The 20717-nt window shown below is 35.6% G+C and overlaps 1 protein-coding gene across 1 annotated transcript in view; it reads right to left on the reverse strand.

Moving 5' to 3' along the window:
• The window catches only part of Kcnip4 (potassium voltage-gated channel interacting protein 4), a 444990-nt gene extending 424522 nt beyond the window's left edge, over positions 1-20468 (reverse strand). Inside the window, exon 1 of the mRNA XM_057772069.1 lies at positions 20304-20468. Within this exon, the coding sequence (XP_057628052.1) occupies positions 20304-20403 (100 nt within the window). The 5' untranslated portion in view covers positions 20404-20468. The remainder of the gene's footprint in view (positions 1-20303) is intronic.
• Between the last annotated feature and the right edge of the window lie 249 nt (positions 20469-20717).

A 20717-nucleotide genomic window follows, 5' to 3' on the forward strand; every position in this document is an offset into this window, starting at 1 on the left:
AAGTTCTTCTGACCTTGAAGTTTTGGTTCCAAAGGTAGGGAACCCTCCCGCCAGGAGCCACAACACACATTCTATTGAACTTCTCTCTGACCACTTTTGACTTCTGATTCCCTTTACCCAACTGCCTAAGAATGGAGTAATTAGCGAGGGGAAATTGGATAGATTTTCAACAATGGAGGTAAGAAAGATGTCTTGAGTGTAGGAAATCTTTCAGGGTGTTTCTTAGTGCTATCATGACCTGTGATTAAAGTCAATGGGAAACTACAACAACCTAGGCAAGGCAGGAAGGCAAAGGACACAGAAACTCCAGGGATGAAATTATGGGCCACTTCTCCAGAAATAGAGCCAAGATCTGCTGAGGTGTTTGCTGAGGGTACAGGAAATACAAAATGGGTAGCAGCAAAGGTTGCAGAAAGTATAATCATAAGTGGCATATGTCTTTCTGTCATATTTTGTTACACACACACATATATGCATATATACATACATATACACAGAAACACACATATGTATATATATACATATATATATATATATATATATATATATTGAGAGAGAGGGAGAGAGAGAGAGAGAGAGAGAGACTTCTATGAGTTCTGATCCTCTAGAGACTAAAACAACAGAATTACTTTAATTTTGATCCAAAGAATTCAAGTATGGACCTACAATTAAAGGAGATAAACAATCGCAACATATCAATGGCTTGAACTCAAGTATGAGCCTATAATAAAAGGAGATAAGAGTTGTAACATATTAGAGGCTGAAATGAAAGGAGCAATCTCCTTCCTATAACTGAATGAGTAAACTAGACTAGAAATGCCTCATTATTATTACAGCCTCAGAAATATTATCTCTATACCAGCTTAAAGCACCCTTATACTTACCTCATGTTTTAAGAACAATAATTCATTAAAACGGATTTTCATTTTTTCATTTAATCACAGCCCATTCTTATATAGGGAGATTGCATAAATACACACATAAGCTATTATTTAAAATTATGGTATTTATTTTAATAATTCCTGATAAAAAATGAAATGGTTCCCATTATATTGGAAATTTTGGTCAAGGAAGACATAAATGACTTATAAAGCCAATGCCTTCAGGATAAAATTCCTGGAGACATTCAAGATACAAGGAACATTCCTTAACATAATAAAACAGCAAACCCATAGCCAGCACCAACTTTAATAGAAACTCCAAACAACACCACTAAAGTAAGGAATAAGAGAAGGTGGTTTATTCTCTCCATACCTACTCAAAATATTTCTTGAAGTCTTAGCTAGAGCAACAAAATAACTAAGGAGATCAAGGGGATACAAATTCTAAAGTAAGAAATCAAAGTATTTTTGTTTGCACATGATATGATACAACACATAAGGACCCCTGGAAAACTCCTATAAATAATAAACACTTTCAGCAAAGTAGTTGGATACATAATTAACGCCTCCAAATCACTAGTATTTTTATGTACAAATGACAGACAGAAAGAAGTAGGGGAAACAATCCTTCACAATAGTCTCAAATAGTAAAAAACATGTTGCGGTAATTATAATCAAGTAAATGAAAGACTGTATGATCAAAACTGTAAGACACTGAAGTAATAAATTGAAGAAGACATCAGAAGATAAAAAAAGATCTTCTATGCTCATGTATCAGTAGGATTAATATACTAAATATGTCCATCTTCCCAAAAAGTAGTCTACAGTTTCAACACAATCCCCCTCAAGATTCCAACACAATTATTCACATCTTAAAGGAACAATATTAAACTTTATATGGAAACACACATACACACAAAACCAACAGCACACAAACAAAACAGGATGGGTAGTAATTATGAATAAGAAAAGAACTACTGGAGGTATCACAATCTCCAATTTCATACTGTATAATAGACCTATGAAAATTTAGAAATAAAGAAACAGCATGGCATTGGCACAAAACAGACATGCTGATCACTGGAATTGAACTGAAGACCCAAATAAAAAGTCACACACCTATAGTCACCTAATTCTTGATAGAGAATTCAAAAATACACACTGGAATAAAAGCACCATCTTCAGCAAATGCTGCTGATCAAACTGCGCGGCTGCATATAGAAAAATTCCAATAGATCTATACTTATCACCATGAATAAAATTCAACTCCAAATGGACTAGCAACCTCAACATTAAACCAGATATAGTCTTGAACTCATTGGCACAGGGATAGACTTTCTGAAAAGAACACCTTCAACACAGACACTAAGATCAATCATTAGACAATTGGACCTTGTGAAACTGAAAAGCTTCCTGCTGAACAAAGAGCATCACCAGACAAAGCAGTGTGGTCTCAAGGTTTCAGTCCATCATGGCTGGTAGATGGATAGGAATAAGCAGTACAGTTCACATCATGGTAACAAGGACTGAAAGAAAAGATAAAGACACCAAATCCGCTTGCAATCCTCTTCCTCCAAGGAGCTAACTATCGTACTTCTTATCACCTTCCAATAATGTTATCACATTTTGAATCCACCAAACTATCGATCAATCCATTCATTAGTTCAGTTCTCCTGATGCAGCTGTCTTTGAAGAGCCACTACAGACATATCTTAGATAACCTTCTAGGTGCTCCATAATCAGGTCAAGTTGACAATCTATATTAACCATTACAATCATTTTACTTTTCAAAAGTGGTTTGATACATCAACACCTTGTCATTAATACAAAGAATAATAGATCAAAGTTTCATAATCACAGAAGCAACTGTCCTTACTGATTTATTGTTCAACATTGGCCATAATGCTGGGTATGTATGCCTCACTGGGTAAATAATCTTACAGAAAAATCAAGTTGAAATTTGGCAAAGCAAGTTACCCGAGCCAGGTAAGTTATAAGCAGAACCTGAAACAGACTTCCTATACACAGAGCTTATGGATAGATTGATCCTGAGGAATGATGAGGGGTAAATGAAGGAGATCAGAAAAGAAAAAGGCAGGTGCCAGGATTTTTTAGGTGAATTCTTACTTTAGTCTGATTTATAGGAACTCTTATAAACTAATGGGTGATTAGTGGCTCACCTGCATTGAGGAAGGGAATGGACCTTATATTTACAAGGCCCAGAAATTGTGTGGGATATGTATACCTTTACTGAAAACTCTAATTCTCCAGAGATAATCATCAGTGGTGTCCCTCAGCAAACACGCTTCATAAAACGTCTGCCAGGGAAAGGGGTTCCATGGTTCCTGTGAAATTGAGTAGGCACTAAAGAGGTACCCTGGCATCCCTTGGGTCTTGGGCCAAAACCTATATCTAGCCAGAAAATACCTGAGATTCAACCTCCATTATTTTAAATTGCTTCACCTGTGTTTTACAGCTACTCATTCTATCTTCCATATCACATTTAGTGTCATTTTGCTTTTGAAACAGACACAAATGGACAGTTCTTCTTCCCTGGTTGACCTAGGTTGATCTGTTAGTATCTATTTTATTACTAGACCTGGATGGAGCTGGGTGGTCCTTGGACTTCCCACAGGGCAGGGAACCCGGATTACTCTTAGGGATAATGAGGGAGGGGGACTTGATGGGGGAGGGGGAGGGAAATGGGAGGTGGTGGCAGGGAGAAGGCAGAAATTTTTAATAAATAAATAAATAAATAAATAAGTAAAAAAAGAATGACATGGGATGTTTGTGTATTAGGTACCTGAAAAAGACAACTTTGATGTGGGAGTGATTTCTTTATAATCTGTTGCTTTCATTGGTTAATTAATAAAGAAACTGCCTAGGCCCATTTGATAGGCCAACCCTTAGGTGGGTGGAGTAGACAGAACAGAATGCTGGGAGAAAGAAGCTGAATCAGGGAGTCACCATGATTCTCCCACTCCAGACAGATGCAGGTTAAGATCTTTCCTGGTAAGCCAGCTTATGGTGCTACACAGAATATTAGAAATGGGTTAGATCAATATGTAAGAGCTAGCCAATAAGAGGCTGGAACTAATGGGCCAGGCAGTGATTAAAAGAAAAAAAAATTAAAATTGAGTATTATTTCAAATTAGAATAACCAAGTCATGCCACTCTGGAACACCTTTTTATCTTACTTTTAATGAATGGATAAAAATAATTTTAGTTACCAACATTATTTAATTGGTGTCTGAGGAGGTTGGAGGATGCTTTGAGACAGTTGACTTGTGCCGGTCTTTCACATGCTAACCATTCCCAGTCTTATTAATACTAACACATTTGCATGCTCTGAGAATCAATATCTGTTCTGAATCTCAGTTCAGTGTCCAAATCACTGCACATTCTAAATGAGGCAGTTTGGATTTCTGGAAGTTACTGTATAAGCTTAGCTTCTTTTTGTCAGGTTTAAAATAATGAAGGCAAATCTACTTTGATGTTAGCAAGCCATTAATGAGCCACTGTCCACCTTGGGAAAACAAATCAAGAAGCTATGGGATTTAAAAAGCTAGGAAGCAATAAAACAAGTGCCTGTCACCCTGCTCTGCACAAAATCAAGACTAGCTTGGCTTGGGGTGATATGTTGCAGCGATAAGAAGGGTTCACAAGGAATGGTAAAGACCCTACATGAAAATTGTTCACTGTAGGATTTGGAACCTATATTTCCATTTTCTCTCTCATATAGTCTTTTCCATTTAAATGCAGATATGAAGAGAATGTTCTATAACATCCTCTACTTATCTAGCATGCCTCTTATTTCCCCTTATTTCTTTATTTTGCATATATTGAAAGCCCATTTTATAGATCTCAACACTGGAATCAGAATTTCAGTGATTAGAGGATGTGAATAAAAGGAAATGTGTGATTGGATTCTATTAACAGTGTATCTCATGTGCAGAGTCAAATGCTGTATTAGACACTTGCCTTTGTGAAGGATGTCATACCTGAATTGCCATGCCATAACAATTGGTTGAACAGATAAATATTAAAATAGCCTATTAAGAGAGGACATACCAATCTGACTATAAAATGACAAATTGGGGAGCTCAGTCTACTACTTGGGATAGATTCCTATGAGTCAGAGCAGTCCCTAGAAGAATCCTCACTGGAAAGGGAATCCATCAAAGAGTAGAACATTTCATCTTAGTTCATTCTCAGTCAGAAGCATTTCTTCTCAATGCCAAATTTTCCATACAATCCCCTAGGGATTCTATGCCTTTGGAAACCTCTGCAAATGTCTTCCCTTTCTCAGAGAAAAGGGAGGAACGCAGCAGCTGCATCATACTTACAAGTTCAACCATTATTCAGTTTTACTGTGGGCTTTTGAACATAAAATGTTCATTTCTTGTTTTGAATAAGCACCCTGAGATATAATTAAAACAAGCTAAAAACGAAAATAATAATAATAATAATAAAAATATGAATCAACCATACAACAGGGTCCAGGAACTAATCCATGCACTTATGATTTAATGTTCATGATCTTTTCACTCTTTCTTCTATGGCGCAAATAGTTTAATCCTACTCTCCAAAGCATTCTGTAGGAGGTTAATAGGATGCAAACATTGTTTAGATTAAACAAAAGCAGGCTTCATTGCTTACAAGCTTTCTCAACAGGTTTAATATGTTTAATAGTGTATTTTGAGTTGTAAAACCTTACACCATAGGGGTTCCACTTCTAAAACACACCTAACCTTTGAATTCTCCTGAAAACATTTTAGAAATGCCCTTTCTTCCAGAAATACTGTTCAAATTAGAGAAGAGGCACATAAAGGTTCTAATGACTTCAGATTTTATTTCATGAATTTATCAATATCAGAAATTTGCAATTATGTTGGAAATGAGAAGTATGACTGTGAATGAAAATGCTGCTACATACAGTCATAGCGACACACGTTCATAAATCTGGAAGAGAAACATATTAAATAGACTGCCCTATCTCCTACTCATAACCTACAGGTGAAAAGAGAATGTGTTTTCCTGATGTCTGAATATTCTTACAATAAAACAGTAAACAGCTGTGCAAAGCATATCATACATACTATCTGACTTAATCATCAAACTGACTTCCTGAAACATTTTTTAAAAGATGCATATAGTGTTCTGTCTGCACGTATGCCTGTAGGCCAGAAGTGGGCACAAGATCTCATTACAAAGGGTTGTGAGCCACAATGTGGTTGCTGGGAATTGAACTCAAGACCTAATGAAGAGCAGGCAATGCTCTTAACCACTGAGTCGTCTCTCCAATCCCCTCCCTGAAATATTTTTATTCCCATATGACATAAAAAAGAAGAGCATCCACAATATTCAGGACTGATTTCAAACTACTTCAATCAATTTTAGAGGCCTATGAAAAGAGTTACAAGGACAGCCCCCACTATTTCATTTTCCTTCTGGAACATCCTTATATTCTTCTCTTTTCTTTCGTTTGTTATTGGAAAGTCTAAAAGACTCTAAACACAGTTAATATCAAAAAAGGTTTTAGAAGGAAAATCTGTCCAATTTGAGTTAATAACATGAAGGTAACATCAACAGATGGATACTTATCTTACGCACTTAAAATTCACATACAGCCTATTGATACATATGTACTAAGCACCAGAAAATTAGTTTAAATTACTCATTCTTCCTTTCTAAAAATGATTATGTTGTACTAGAGACAGAATATCTTTGAGCTCCAGAAACTAGCTTTGCCCTAAAAGTTGCAGTTTTAATTTTGATTCCTGAATACCCTCTACTGAAATCCTCATTGTTACCAAAGACACAAGTGCATCTTTCAGAGGCTGCAAACACAGCACTGAATCAGAGTACGTCTGCACCTATATGAGGAGCTGCAACCAGATTTAATTCTACAGAGCTTAGTCATGAGTAGGTACGGGGTTAGATGGGGCATTCCTAGTCTAAAATACTTTATTTTAATGGCCCATCCAGAGAGTGCTCTTGACTGCTGCCAGTACAATTCTGGTCAATACAGAACAAGAATGCCCAATTTCTTTCTGTCTGTGAATACACTCGATGTAGAAGATCTCCTCCTATACTTTACCACAGCTCTATTGGTGATGTGCACACCGATTCACTACCGTCAAATGCCTATTGATTGAGTCTGGATGAAAACACAAGACTGGTCAAAAGGTCCAGTTTCTTCAGGAATAACAATTGAGGGAAACTATTTGGGGCCTAAGTTCTTTGGAAGTACAGCTATTACCTTATTTATTTACTTTATTTGAATTTTAAAATGGCATAAAGTCTAAAACAGGAAATTTTCTCCGACCCCAAATTCTTTTAATTGGAATCTATAGCAGTTTAAACTATGTTAATATGATTAAAAATTAGTAATAAAAAAGAAAAAACTATCTGAATTGTCCCTAGAGCTAAATTTTATAAAGTAAATTAAAAGAAAAGAAAAAAAAAGTTGTATGGGATGTATTGAGGATTTCATTCCAATGAGACGTTTAATGGAATCTGCACTTATCACTCCTTCCCTGCTTCCCACATTAAATATTTCCTACCTGAGTTTCGCATGAATTGCTTGCGGGCAGCTGCAAGCTGCCTGTCCCTAGGAAAAAAAAAATTACAGATGCCCTTGAGTGGGGGAGGTTGAAAACTGCCAGAAAAACAACCTCCTGATTCCCTCCATCCTTTCTCACAAAACTGCACTGGGATTAAGCTTCCCTTCCAGAAGAGAGGAAACAAGACACACCGAGGAGTGAAAATGGTGTGTTCCTAAGATTTCTCTTTCTTAGAAGCTGCAGAGAATGAACATCTGTTTTAGGTAAGTGAGTTCGAGCTGCCAAATGTCACTTTCCAACTGATATTCCTTGACATCACAGTATGCATAAACATACCTCTTTATCATCTAGGCCAGAAACTCTCTTTTAACGCTACAAGAAGACTTTAATCCTCAAGAATTCAGTGTTAGCGCCAAGATGTCCTCCTCCCATGCTGAATTTTCTTGCTTTTAAGGCAAAATCAAACCTAGAACTTTTAATTTTCAATAACTTTTCTGAACCAAAAAAGTTTTTATTTATTTAAAGTGGATAAACTACTATATCCTAAAGTGTTTTTTTTCTGAAAAAATATGCATCTTATATTGATATTATTCTTCTTTTAAAATTAACTACTAGTTTTGATATGAATACATTGGAAAGTGTACATGTTCAAAGAAGAAATAAAAATTCAACTGCTCCATTGTATGCACATATTTATTAATAAGAACTTTATTGTATATGTCATTTTAAAACTTGCCCTTTTAACTTAAAAATTACATTGTAAATATTTTGTCATTTTTATCTTAAAAATTACATTGTAACTTATTTAGAAAAATTCACCATCTATTAATCACTGATTCTGTTACCTGCCCATAAACTCCAATGCTCAGTGTTTATTAAATTCAGTGTGCTGGTTATAATTTTTGTGGGGGGAATTGAACACTTTCAGTTTTATATAGACATTGAGAACATACATTCATCATTCTGTTTCTGGTGTGGGTAAAATGCGGCCAGTGGCTTCAGAGATCTGCCATCCTGACTTCTCTGCTGTAATGGACTATACCCTTGAACAGTGAGCCACAACTGACCTCACCTTCCTTAAATTTCCTTTGTCATGATAGTTTATGAAAGCAATAGGAAAGATACTAACACAACAACTTTCTGGAGAACTCATGTGACTTCCAGCATAGCCTGACTCTAGAATCAAGTGTTTCTATCAATGACACAACACTTTGTCAACATTTTGTTGAGTTCCCTTGCTGAGAACCTTACTGACTGCTTTGCTATATACTATGCGATTGTGGGCACACCATAGAGAACTGAGACTTTCCATTGGCTTTCATGACTTTTCCTATCTTGTTAAATTTAATTTTCCATGACTTTGATTCTATGATCTGATATGTTGTACTTAATTTTCATGTGGAAACCTGAGGTGTACTTGTGTACTGAGGAGAAGACTCTGATTTCCTTACTATTTTCTGTTCTCCAATGTGCCCCTGCCTTTGTCTTGGAACATGGCTAGTAAACACAGTCTTGCTGTAATGGACCCAAGAAAGAACATACTTTATGAGAGTCAGAATAGACTTCTTTTCAAAGAATAACTACAAATCTCAAATGAGCACTCAGTATGCCTTGGCAATCTTCTCACATTAGCTCAGTAAATTTAATTCCCCCAGGGAACGAGTCACACTATTATATGTTCTTTACAAAAAAAAAAAAAAAAAAAAAAAAAAAAAAAAAAAAAAATCCAGATTCTCCACTTCACAAATGTTTCCTCCTCCTGCTGCTTCCTAATAAGGCAGAAGAAATGCAATCAGAAAGATAAACATTGTATGAGTATACCATTGTCTACACCAACATTCTCTGCTCGCTGACTGACCACAGAATATTACAGATGAAGAGTTCTCTCTTTAAGCAAAGTCAGCCCCTCCACTATATCAGGGACATTAGCAGTAAGTTCCCATGATATCACAATACCAGAAAAAATAAACAGAAGCTCAGTAAATAAAGTTCATTGAATGAAGAATGGGCTTTGTGGACATTAAAGATCTAATCTTTCCAAAATGAAGAGAACAAACAGAGGCATGGATACTTCTAGAGTTCAGCTAAGCAACATGCATCTAGCTAACCATGTAATAACATAAATGCTGCTAACCTCATTTCCTCACTGGGTTCTTATGCTGCAACTTAACAGTTAGAAGCCATTTATTAGAGCACACATTAATAGTTAGTAGTCATTTATCAGAGCACACATTAACAAGAATTTCCATTCATTGTTCATCCACCCTATCAGTCTTCACAACAACAATCCACTGAGGCCTGATGATCTCAGGTTCAATGTGGGTTCAAGTTAATTTCTGTAGAGTATATTTATATTATATATGTAAATCATATGTAACTGAAGGGGGAAAATTTAAATACATGCCTGCCCCATGGGGAGGTCTCTGCTTGCTCTTCTTAGCCATCCTTCAGAAAGGCCTTGAGACACCTCATACAGATCCAAGCCTAATAAGTGACTGGGACAGTCCAAAAGAAAGAGCACTACATGCCCACTGCAGTCAGCAAGGTATGGAAATAGTATATTGTCAAATAAGCACATCCGTTCTGTCAGACTTATGTCACTTTGGCCATGAGTTTGAAGAGAGGCATGTGGACCCCTAATGGAAACTTCACATCTAGCAAGACTGGATCTTGTTCTCTGTGTCCAAAGCATGGAATTTAGTCACCACAGAAATGTTAAGATGTTTCAGAATCACAACAGGGGCATATCTTGGGGTGAGTTTTGTTTTGTTTTTGTTTTGATTAGAAATATATATCTATATTCTGAGGAAATAGGATTTACTAGAAACAAAAATAAATAAAATCATACATTTAAAATGTGCATCGTATGGGCTTTAATACTAGCATTTAAATGTTAATGAGAAGGGTATACAGGCACTACAAAGACTTTCTTTTTAAGCTTAAATTGCTTCCAAGTATATCTATCTCAGTCCAGTATGTGCCTCTTTCTGGGAGGCCAGTTCAGGTTACCTAAGAAACTTTGGTGTCTAGGCAGACAAGCTGGATTCAAAGACCATTTTGACCATTTCTGAGTGTGATATCCTATGCCTAAAACTTTATGAACATACATTCATATGCTTTATCTCTGGTTAAAATTTCAATCATAGCTTCCTCATAGATATTACAGTCAACATGAGTCATACAGGTATTGTTGATGACAGGACATGAAGAATGATCGGTAAAGTACTTCTCAAAGTACCATTGATGACATTAGCACCCGATGTGATACCAACTCTATTCTATCAGCCCAGAAACTTCCTTGATTTGAGCCCCACACTGTGTCAGCTTCTACTTGCCGGCAATATGAGCACTGTGAGATAGGAATTCTACTGTGTCTTTTTATCATCAACAATCTTCAACAATGAAAACAGAGTCTTGATTGGTTGCTTCACCAAAGGTGGTTCCCCTGCTCCCGATTCTGTGACACTACGTTTTGGCCCGCTAATGTTTTCATGAGGTACCTTGAGTCTCTGAACCAGAAAATTCCTTTACTCATTGCATTGAGAATAAGATAATGAAACCAGAAAAAAGCAATAGTATGAAAAAAAATCTAAACAATATATTGTTAGTAAATAGTCAGCATTTCTGTAATTGTGACTAATAAGATTATTCTTATAAAGCTTTGCAAAAACTAGATACTAAATAAGTTAAATGCTTAGCTTCTCACCTTGAATATAATTATTGTTATATCACAATGATATAATTATTATGGTATCTATGCTACCAACAGTGTTGTGATTTCTAATGAGTCAATTAACCTTCCTGGGTCTCAATTTATGCATAAATTGAGGGGGTTAGGCAACGATTCCATAAATCTTGTTAGTTCCACAAATTATGTTTTAATATAAATAGTGGAAGAAGTGAATGTATTATTCTCCTCTCAATTTGTAATATGCCCAATTTAGATATTTATCACTGAAATTCATGTGATGGAGGAGAAGCTACTTAAAGGGAAGCAATACGCTTTTCCTTTTGTGAAAGTCTTAATTTCACCTGTACTGTCATTATACATTCACCATAACAAATACTCAAGGAAGGTAACTTGGCTTTTCAGCATCTCCTCTCCAGAAAAGCCATATTAAGACACTTTATACCCTTTCTAATGGTGCGATTAAGGGGTGGGTTTTATGCTATGGTGTTGAAACTGCCTGTTAAAAAGGAAGATGAGATCTGCTCACACTCTGTGGTAGCAGATGAGCAGACTTTGCTTAATAAAGATGATTTCAAGCATGAGCACATCGTAAAGATCAGTAAAGGTCAGACACTGGTTCCAGATAAAGAAAGTTTGACAATCGACAATGATCCTACATCCTGACAAATGTTTGGCAGTGATTTATCACCAAGAAGACGCCAGATAAAGACTTTAGCTGGCAGCCACTATAGAGAAACTGATACCAGGGGTTAAACAAAAACTGCAATGACTTTCTGGAGACCTAGAGACGATACAAACTACTACTTCAGTAGCTTCCAGGATTTAAAATAAATCCCTGAGACTTGCAATGATTCAGTATGATATGGCCTTAACTATGATTGTATTACTTCCAACTGTACCTGGCAACTACACTCTCAGCTCCTCAATATAAAAAGCCCTAGCTAACTGAGAGTTCTTGAACTGGACAGGCCTACTGCCTGAAATTCTTGCCAATGGTTTTCTTCTGTATCTCTAAAAGTCATTTCTTTCTAGTATCTTCATACAAGTTGCTTTATCATAATGCCTTTCTCCTAATACTCTGTCACAAATCCATATTTTTGTCTTTTTTGATTACATTTTTATTAAATATTAAATTACATATATTCATTTATCTTTTGTCTTGTTTCTTCAATAGTATATTTATAAGAACTCGAAATAGGTTTGTTACTGTGAATTATTGTGTTAAGAACAACATATGGACCATTGTACAGACATGTATTCAGCATGTGACTAAATAAATGAGCTACTTTTCCTCTGGTGCATCGTTTACAGCTAGCATCTTGATGCTTGTTAGATGACATTAAAGAAAAGAGATCTTACCTTTTTTATTTATAGTTATACCCCTATTCCCATGTCTAATCTGGGAGCAGACATTTTGAGGTTTCTCAACAAATGATCTTACATACATATAATGTAAGGGTCTCATACTTTAGTTTGAAGAAAGGGATTGAATTCTGTCTTTAATGACTGAAGCAGCCATCAAAACATATTTAAAGCTCAATACAATTAAGCATTGACAATGTCCCATTAGCAACCATTCTTCAGACAATGTTATGCTTGTTTTAAATCATTGAATCATATATGGATATCTCTTACTTCCTTGGCAATCAAAGAGTGTAGCTTTTGGTTTCAGATGTTGAGTGGTGACCTCTATTGTTTGGATTAAAAAGTAAGGTGTCTAGCTACAGTGTAAAGATAGAAATAATTTATTATAATTGTAGGCAGACTTCCAACACATATAAATACCAACCCGTCTCAACTCATCAGAATAGACAAATGCCGTGACAATTTCAACAAGGTAAAAGGAAACAGAGGTAAAGAAGATTGTGGTTCATATACAAGGCCACAAAGCCGCATGTGGTAGAGCTGGTTCTTCATTGGTAATGGCCTTATTAACTTAGACTTAGATTATGTGCTTTGAACATTTGAATTCCTTGACTTCCATATATGAACTGAAACAATTGATACACAATTGATATAATATTAGGAACAAGATTTGTCTTGACAATAAGCCTCCAGATCTATTCAAATGCTTTTTAAAGGCATGACTGGACTCCAACAGATTGTACAATGATAGTGCAATTTCTTTCTTTCTTTCTTTCTTTCTTTCTTTCTTTCTTTCTTTCTTTCTTTCTTTCTTTCTTTATGCTGGAAATGAGAACTAAGCTCCCATTCATGATAGAAAAGTACTCTACCACAGAGTTACACATCAAGCCACTCTTTTGTTTTAGACAAGTGTCATTACGGAATTCATTATGCAATTCAGGCTGGTTTGGCATTCACTGTGTAGCCAGGATGGGAGCATATTCTTCTGCTTCATCATTGTAACTGCAGAGAATATAGACTTGTGTCACCACCCCTTTGAATTTTGAATATATATATGAGGCTGGGTCCCTGTAAGATTATAGTATCAAAACAAGTAATGGGAGAGGAAACGGGAGAGCCTTCTGATGTTAATAATTAGGGTAATGAACATCTATAGTGACTATATGAACATATATGCATTTGGAATATAACCTTGGCATTATATTATTCCCTGGGTCACTGACTGTGCAGACACTCATACAGTAATTAATCGTACTATAAAACTTAAAGAGTCAAATGTCAATGTTGTAAAACACTTCAGTTTATGGTCTACAAATTCAGCTCAAAGCTCTCTATACTCCGTCTGTATCTAATGAGGATAATACACCGGCAAACAGCCTCACTGTCATCAGATTCCTAGAACGCCAGACTTCAGAGTGATTGGTCCACTAGAACAGGAAAGCTGCAACTAAGAAAGAGATTTTATGGAATTCAGATCATGTTTAAAGTTTATCTTCTTAGGATAATTCATTCTAATTTCCTTTAAAGAAAAAATTCCCGATGAACAACACAGGCATTTTCATCTCTCTGAGACTCAGTGTCTTCGTATATGGAATGATTGATTTGATCCAGGTAATTTCTGATTCTATTCTGAGCAGCCTTGATAAGTCAAAACTTCAATTATGTAAATTGCAGATGCACCTCCTCTTATTTTCCCCTCTTCTTCATAGTTTCAATCGATTATCATAGCTATGTTTTCCCAGTGCATTTATGTAAAGCTGTATGCAAAAAAACCCACCACAACTTCTAAATGTATAGGAAAATTCAGTAGAGAATGATGATATCACATATTACTATCATTTATTTTTGTCCTATTTGTATTTACTCTCTATAGCCATAATGATGCCACTTGAATCAGTGCCACTATTGTAACTCTGAAACTAATCTAGACGTCTTTGCTATTCCCTTGTGATCTTAAGCACATTCTTATTCTGTCTAAACATTCAGTCAGCCTTCTATAAAAACAACACTTGAACTCTTCCATATTTGAGAGCATGAATTGGGAATGGCATCTGCAGCCTCTTTTAATCCTGTTTCCAAGTTCTTCAGTAAAGTTGGTTTTCATTCCAATCTTTATACTATCCCAGGTACCTAGAACCTCCTGTGTTCTTGTTTTATACTTTTGTTTTGTTTTGAGACAGGGTTTCTATGTCTAACAACCTTGGCTATTCTGCCTGCAACGCTCTTTGTAAACCAGGCTGGCCTCGAACTCAGAGATCAGCCTGTCTCTGCCTCAAACTACTAGGATTGAAGGTGTGGGCCACCACCACCTGGCTTTGTTTTATACTTTTTATGAAAGGCGAGAATAAATATTTTCTGTGGACAGGACAACTGTCCCAATCAACTCACACACTCAAAGGAGGATATGTTCTTCTCCTAATCAGTTTTTAGTACATTTTCTTCAGAAATCCACTGCTCATATAGATCTTCATATTCTAGCTGCCAGCGTGCCAATCAACCTGCATATGTCTCAGATCCTTTCATTAAAATATATCCAAACTGGATGCAAGCAGCATCTCACACTGAATTTCTTTGTGTCACAAAGATAAAAGGCCACTTATCTCCATCAATCTTCCAATCATGCCCAAACAGAAGCAGAGATTTCATCACCAGTTTTCAAGAGGGCATTTATACTACTTCTGCCTCCATTTTCATCTGTTATCATATAGATATTTTATTTAGTTGATAAGTAGAATTTAGAATCTTCTTCACGATGTGTTTGATCCAGTGGGGTATAATCAACAAAGGTTTGTACTATCTGGCTACTATGGATGCCTGATCTAACATCTCATCCCTGCCACATGGTTATTGACCATTTCCATTTTATCTTAATGTATAGCATGATAGGATTATAAAACAGGATTTTGAATTAGATGTTCTGAATTTGAAACTCAGTTTTATAAGTTATGGGATCATTTGCTCTGAGTTATTAAGTTTTCTCATATCTAAGGTAAAAATACCTACTTCAGAGGACAGAGATGAAGTAAAATAAAAATTAATATGCCTATACTATAAAGTTAATATGCCTATATTATACTATTACATAATAACAACTTTTGTTTAACATTAGTCCACTTTGCAAGCAATTATAAGTCAAATAAGTTATTAAATTATTTGTCATAGTTTTTGTAGAATATATAAATATAGTGAAGTATAAATATATCCATAAGGAGGCCAAGTGATAGTCTAAAATCTCAGGATGAATAAAAATTGAAGATTTTGCCATAATCCAGACAATATAGCTCTACATCCTCTAGGTTTATTCTCTGAGTGCCCATTTTTTTTTCTTACCATTAGTTTGCTTTAAGTCTTAATGCTTTAACAATACAGAAAATATTTACTATAAGAGGTCACTAAAAATGTCAAGTGTTGAAAATACCCCTCAATTCCATTCCCATATGGCATTAAAAGATGGTATATTAAAGTATTTAAAGACTTTTATTTTTGTAAATGTTACAGTTTAGAAAAGAGTTTTCTTAGACAATACATGAAAACATTTTTGGCTTCTCGTTATATTTTTGGATGGAAGAATCTAGGTTTTTTTTTTAATTTCTTCTTTATGATTTTCAATTAACAGTTTCAATGGGGAATAATATCCCTCCACCACAATCACCCCAGTCTGTCACTTGGTCACCCGTAAGTGATTGAGATCATGGACAGCATGGATTTGTAGTTGCTCTGAGCCACAGTTCTACCATCACACCTCACAACAACATAAAAGAGCTAATGACTTAGGTTTCAAAAGTCTATCCTTGAGTATATGCTACAATCTAATACTTTGAGGAAGCTTTTAGTCTAGAATTACTCATATGTGCTAAAGAAAGTGAGATGAAACTTTATACTGATTCTTAAGGGGACACAGATCATAGTCCATCTATTTTTATGTAAGAGACAGTTACTATGAGCATTCTTTTCCCATCGTTTTAATAATTTAATAATTGCTCTTTATTATATTTTGATATAAGGACTGTTTTTTCTTTATTCACTAACACTTGAATGAAATTTGTATGAATTTGGTTAAAATGCAGATATTTTCAAAGCCAAGTACAGCATATAGAGATAATGAAATAGCTTTGCCATTAATATTTTGATTCAATTTTTCTCTGGAATGCATTAACAGAAAACTACTTTCATTTTTATGGCTGGAGAAGAGGCAATTTATGTTGTGAAATTTTAGACATATTCCAAACTCTTATTGCTCTGGAGTTTCCTAAACTTACTCATCTAGTACAAAGAACAATCAAAATAAAAAAGTATCCACTGACTTTATCTCTTATCCTTAAAACTTTGCTCAAATCAGCACTTCATATGAAAACCAATGGTTTTATATGCATACCAATCTGATGTTAATATGTGTATATGGTGTTTTGTTTGAATATATGTCTGTGTGCCTTGTGTGCCTAGCACTCGTGGAGGCCAGAAGAGAGCAACAGATACCCTGAGACTATTGTTGCAGATTTCTGTGAGACAACATGTGGGTCCTGAGAAGCTACTCTAGATCCTCTGGAAGATTAGCCAGTACTCTAAACTCTTGAGCTATCTCTTCAGCTACTCTTATTTCATGAAAAAGAATTTAATTAAAGTTTAACTCAATGACAAATATAAGTATAATGTAATATGCATATTTGTTAATAAGACTCTACATAAATTTTGAGAAACTAAACCAAAGGTGCCTGAAATTGCATCCTCAAATATCAAAATCTAGAAATACCTGGAAATGCAATAAACACTTCCCTGGGGTATGATGAATTAGCCTACCACAGAAAAGGAAGACTAGTCTGACAGTTACATTGTTTACCTGTTACAAAGTAGGCCATTGATATTCTGTTTTGTAAAAGAATATATGTTATGTAAATTATCAAACTGTAATTACCTGGTAGGTAGACCCATAAATATGCAATAGAAAGTCCCATGGAGATTATCGAGCCCAGCTTTCTCATCTTAAACTGGAGAGGTAAAGTTGACTTATAAGGTAAAAAGTGATAGAAGGATAGGAGAGATATAAGCATCCATACTTTGATTATTATTTGTTTTCTCAAGTGAAACAATCTTACCTGTCAGATATCAATATTTTGTGTTTGAAAAGATGTCATGGGTCAATGTGCAGCATCATGTGTTTAAATGTTTCATAGATAAGACTGGGACAGAGGAACATTGATTATCTAATGGTACCATTCCCAATTTCCCACAAGAAATGGAAACCTAAAGCACTCAGAAAGAAGAAACTACAAATTCCCTAAACTTTTATATTAACAGTTTATTAGAAAGTACATTTATTTGACACAGACTGAAAATATGTTATATAAAGATTGTATTTTCTCTGCCCTTCACAATACAACCTAATAAATATCATTCATAATAATATAAATTCAAACTACATTTTGAGTGATGCCTACACTGGAGAACAGCTATAAAGTGAGATGAAAAGTTTTAGTCATTTAGGGTAGCCTTTTAAAAAATAATCCTCCATGTTTAACCAAGTTCAGTTTTCCCTACTTAGACTCACGTTCCTTTATAGGACATGTCTACAAATAGAATAAGAGTGACAAAACAGGCCCGTATTCTCCAACTAGGACGTGTGGGACGCTGGGAAAGGAACTCTTGTGGGGAAAGAGATCTGAATGAAATGAGTATCAGAGTTTCCTTGCTTGTATGAAGAAGGTTTCAGGACATGAACAAATTGTTACTTTGATATTAAATATTGTTTATTGCTTTCAATAGTTAAGCCTTGCTTGTAACTTTAGAGTATGTATGTAAACAACACAATGAGCTATATCATCAACTTATTTATATCACATCTCCAGGAATTAATTTGTACACACTTTAGAAAGTTTTCTGACTATTAAATTGACATTGAAATAAGTCTGATAAATATTTCAGGCATAAAATACACCATTTAGTTACACATCCCTTAACTTTACCTACTATGTACAATTCCACTATAGTACAGTTACCAACATTTTACCATTTAAAAGTACTTCTGATTGAACATGAGAAATCAGAGGTTTATACTGAAGTTTAGAGGAAATCTAATTCTCTCTGCATTGTTAATACAAATGTCAATAATAATAATAACAATACAATATAAAGTTCAAGACAGAAACTATTCATACAGATCAGTACAGGTTTGAATACAAGTAGCAAGGAAAAAGAACACTGAATACTTTCATAGAGATTAGCAGCCCTTAGAAGAAACATCCCTAAGTTATTACTTAAGAGGTGAATATTCATGCTCCTGAAAGAAACAAATCTAACACTAGAGTAGGCATCATCACAAAACCCACAATGAATACCCTGGGCAGAAGAGTGTAAATAAGGACCACATCTGTAGCATAAAATAAGATGCAACCATTTCCTCCAAAGAGCCAGGAATCACAATAGTATTCCATGAAGCTTGCAGTGTCAAAGAGAAGAAAAAACATAAAATCCTCCACATCAAAATGAGACATTCCAGTCATAGCCACCAGGTAAAATTACAGTAATGCACAGAGAAGCCAAGTCATGTTACTAGTTTAATAAAAATATACAAAAAAGTTAATTTTAAAGACATTGAACATTTCCAAAATGTAGGGTTTTTCCTCACTTTGAAACTACCAAATATTTCCTCCAGAAAGAGCCACAATATGCATTCTGCAAAGTTCTATTAAAATTACTTTTATAAACCTTGCTTTCCACTCCCTCCTCCTCCTTCCAATGAGTTATAAATGTAGGTTTCTGGTAACCTACATCAGAGTGACACACTTACTTTAATTTGATGTTTGCTATTTGTAAAAAATAATTGTATTTATGTCACATTGTGGCCGCCTCCCTGGAGGACTGGATTAGCTGAAGATGTAAAGACATTGCTAGTATTCTTTCTGTTTACTCAAGTTTAAAACTTCCAGGGAGAATACTACAGCAACACTGTCAAGCAGCAGCACAAGATGCTCTTAAAACCTGCACTGCCAACTTTTGAGAAACAATGACTGGCTGAACACAAACATATCTCAAATATGTTCTGATTAGTAAGAAAATCATACTCAAATTTTACTCAGACCTCCGAGACACACTCAGTCTGTGGAAAGATACAGGCAAGAACACACCTCACTTTTAAAGGGAGAGAAGCCTGTTAAGAACAGGATCGGCTTCTAATGAACATAAATAACAACACTTGCAAAGCCGAAAAGCTTGTATAGAATCCCTTGAATCTGTTACAGGAGTTGGAGGCTCATTTCTCTATAGAGTCTCCATTAGATTGTAAAATAGATAACAACAGCATCCCTGCACACAACCTTAAGAAAAAGCTTGCTCCTCGGTGTCCGATCTTAAACCATAAGACTTTGCAAATGCATAGCCGGTTCTACCTAATGAGTGCATTTGCATACATGAGACAAGTGCAACCCACAACATACACAAATGAAATCTGCTGTTACAATCATAAGACAATATCCTGTACCAAACTCTAACAAAAACAACAGGGACCAAATGCTCCGACTATGAGCTGACACAAACTATCAACCCTTTATTTCTCAGTTTTGATTCTAGATTCAAAGTGCTCCTCATAGTGTTCTCAACATTCTTTTGCTGTGAAAATATCACCACAACTTGCCAAAAGTTTATTTTGTTAATCTTCCTTTCTCTGAGAAACCTGCTTTTTTTGCAGGTCCACCCCAGAATCACAACGCTCTGTTCTCATTTCAGGTGCCTCTAACATTCTCTTAAAGATTTTTTTTTTAATTGCAAAACAGGATTTTTATAAGTGACTGAAAAGCACTCCCTTACCTTCTAAACCTGCTTCAATCAGCCCAAACTGTTCCAATAATTTAACAAAAAGCACAATGACGATCAGAACTGCTATCATTTCAAGCCCCTCCAAGTTCATGGTCAGCTAGGTCATGGTCCAGCCACAGCCACTGAGAAGCGCTCCTCACCCTGGCTTTCTTTGTAAAGCCATTAAACTACATTAAGAAGGCTACAGCTGGAGCAGGGAGGAGGAGAGTTGTGAGAGAGGAGGGAGAGAGAGGGAAAGGAGAGAGAGGAGAGAGAGGAGAGAGAGAGAGAGAGAGAGAGAGAGAGAGAGAGAGAGAGAGAGAGAGAGAGAGACCAGTCATCCTGTTTGCTGTATCCAAGGCCAGAAGTGGCAGCCTGATAAAGTCGAGCCTGTCAGATGAGAATTATCAGAGTCCTTGTTATCGT

Source organism: Chionomys nivalis, chromosome 6 (genome assembly GCF_950005125.1).
Source record: "Chionomys nivalis chromosome 6, mChiNiv1.1, whole genome shotgun sequence".
NCBI classification, from domain to species: domain Eukaryota; kingdom Metazoa; phylum Chordata; class Mammalia; order Rodentia; family Cricetidae; genus Chionomys; species Chionomys nivalis.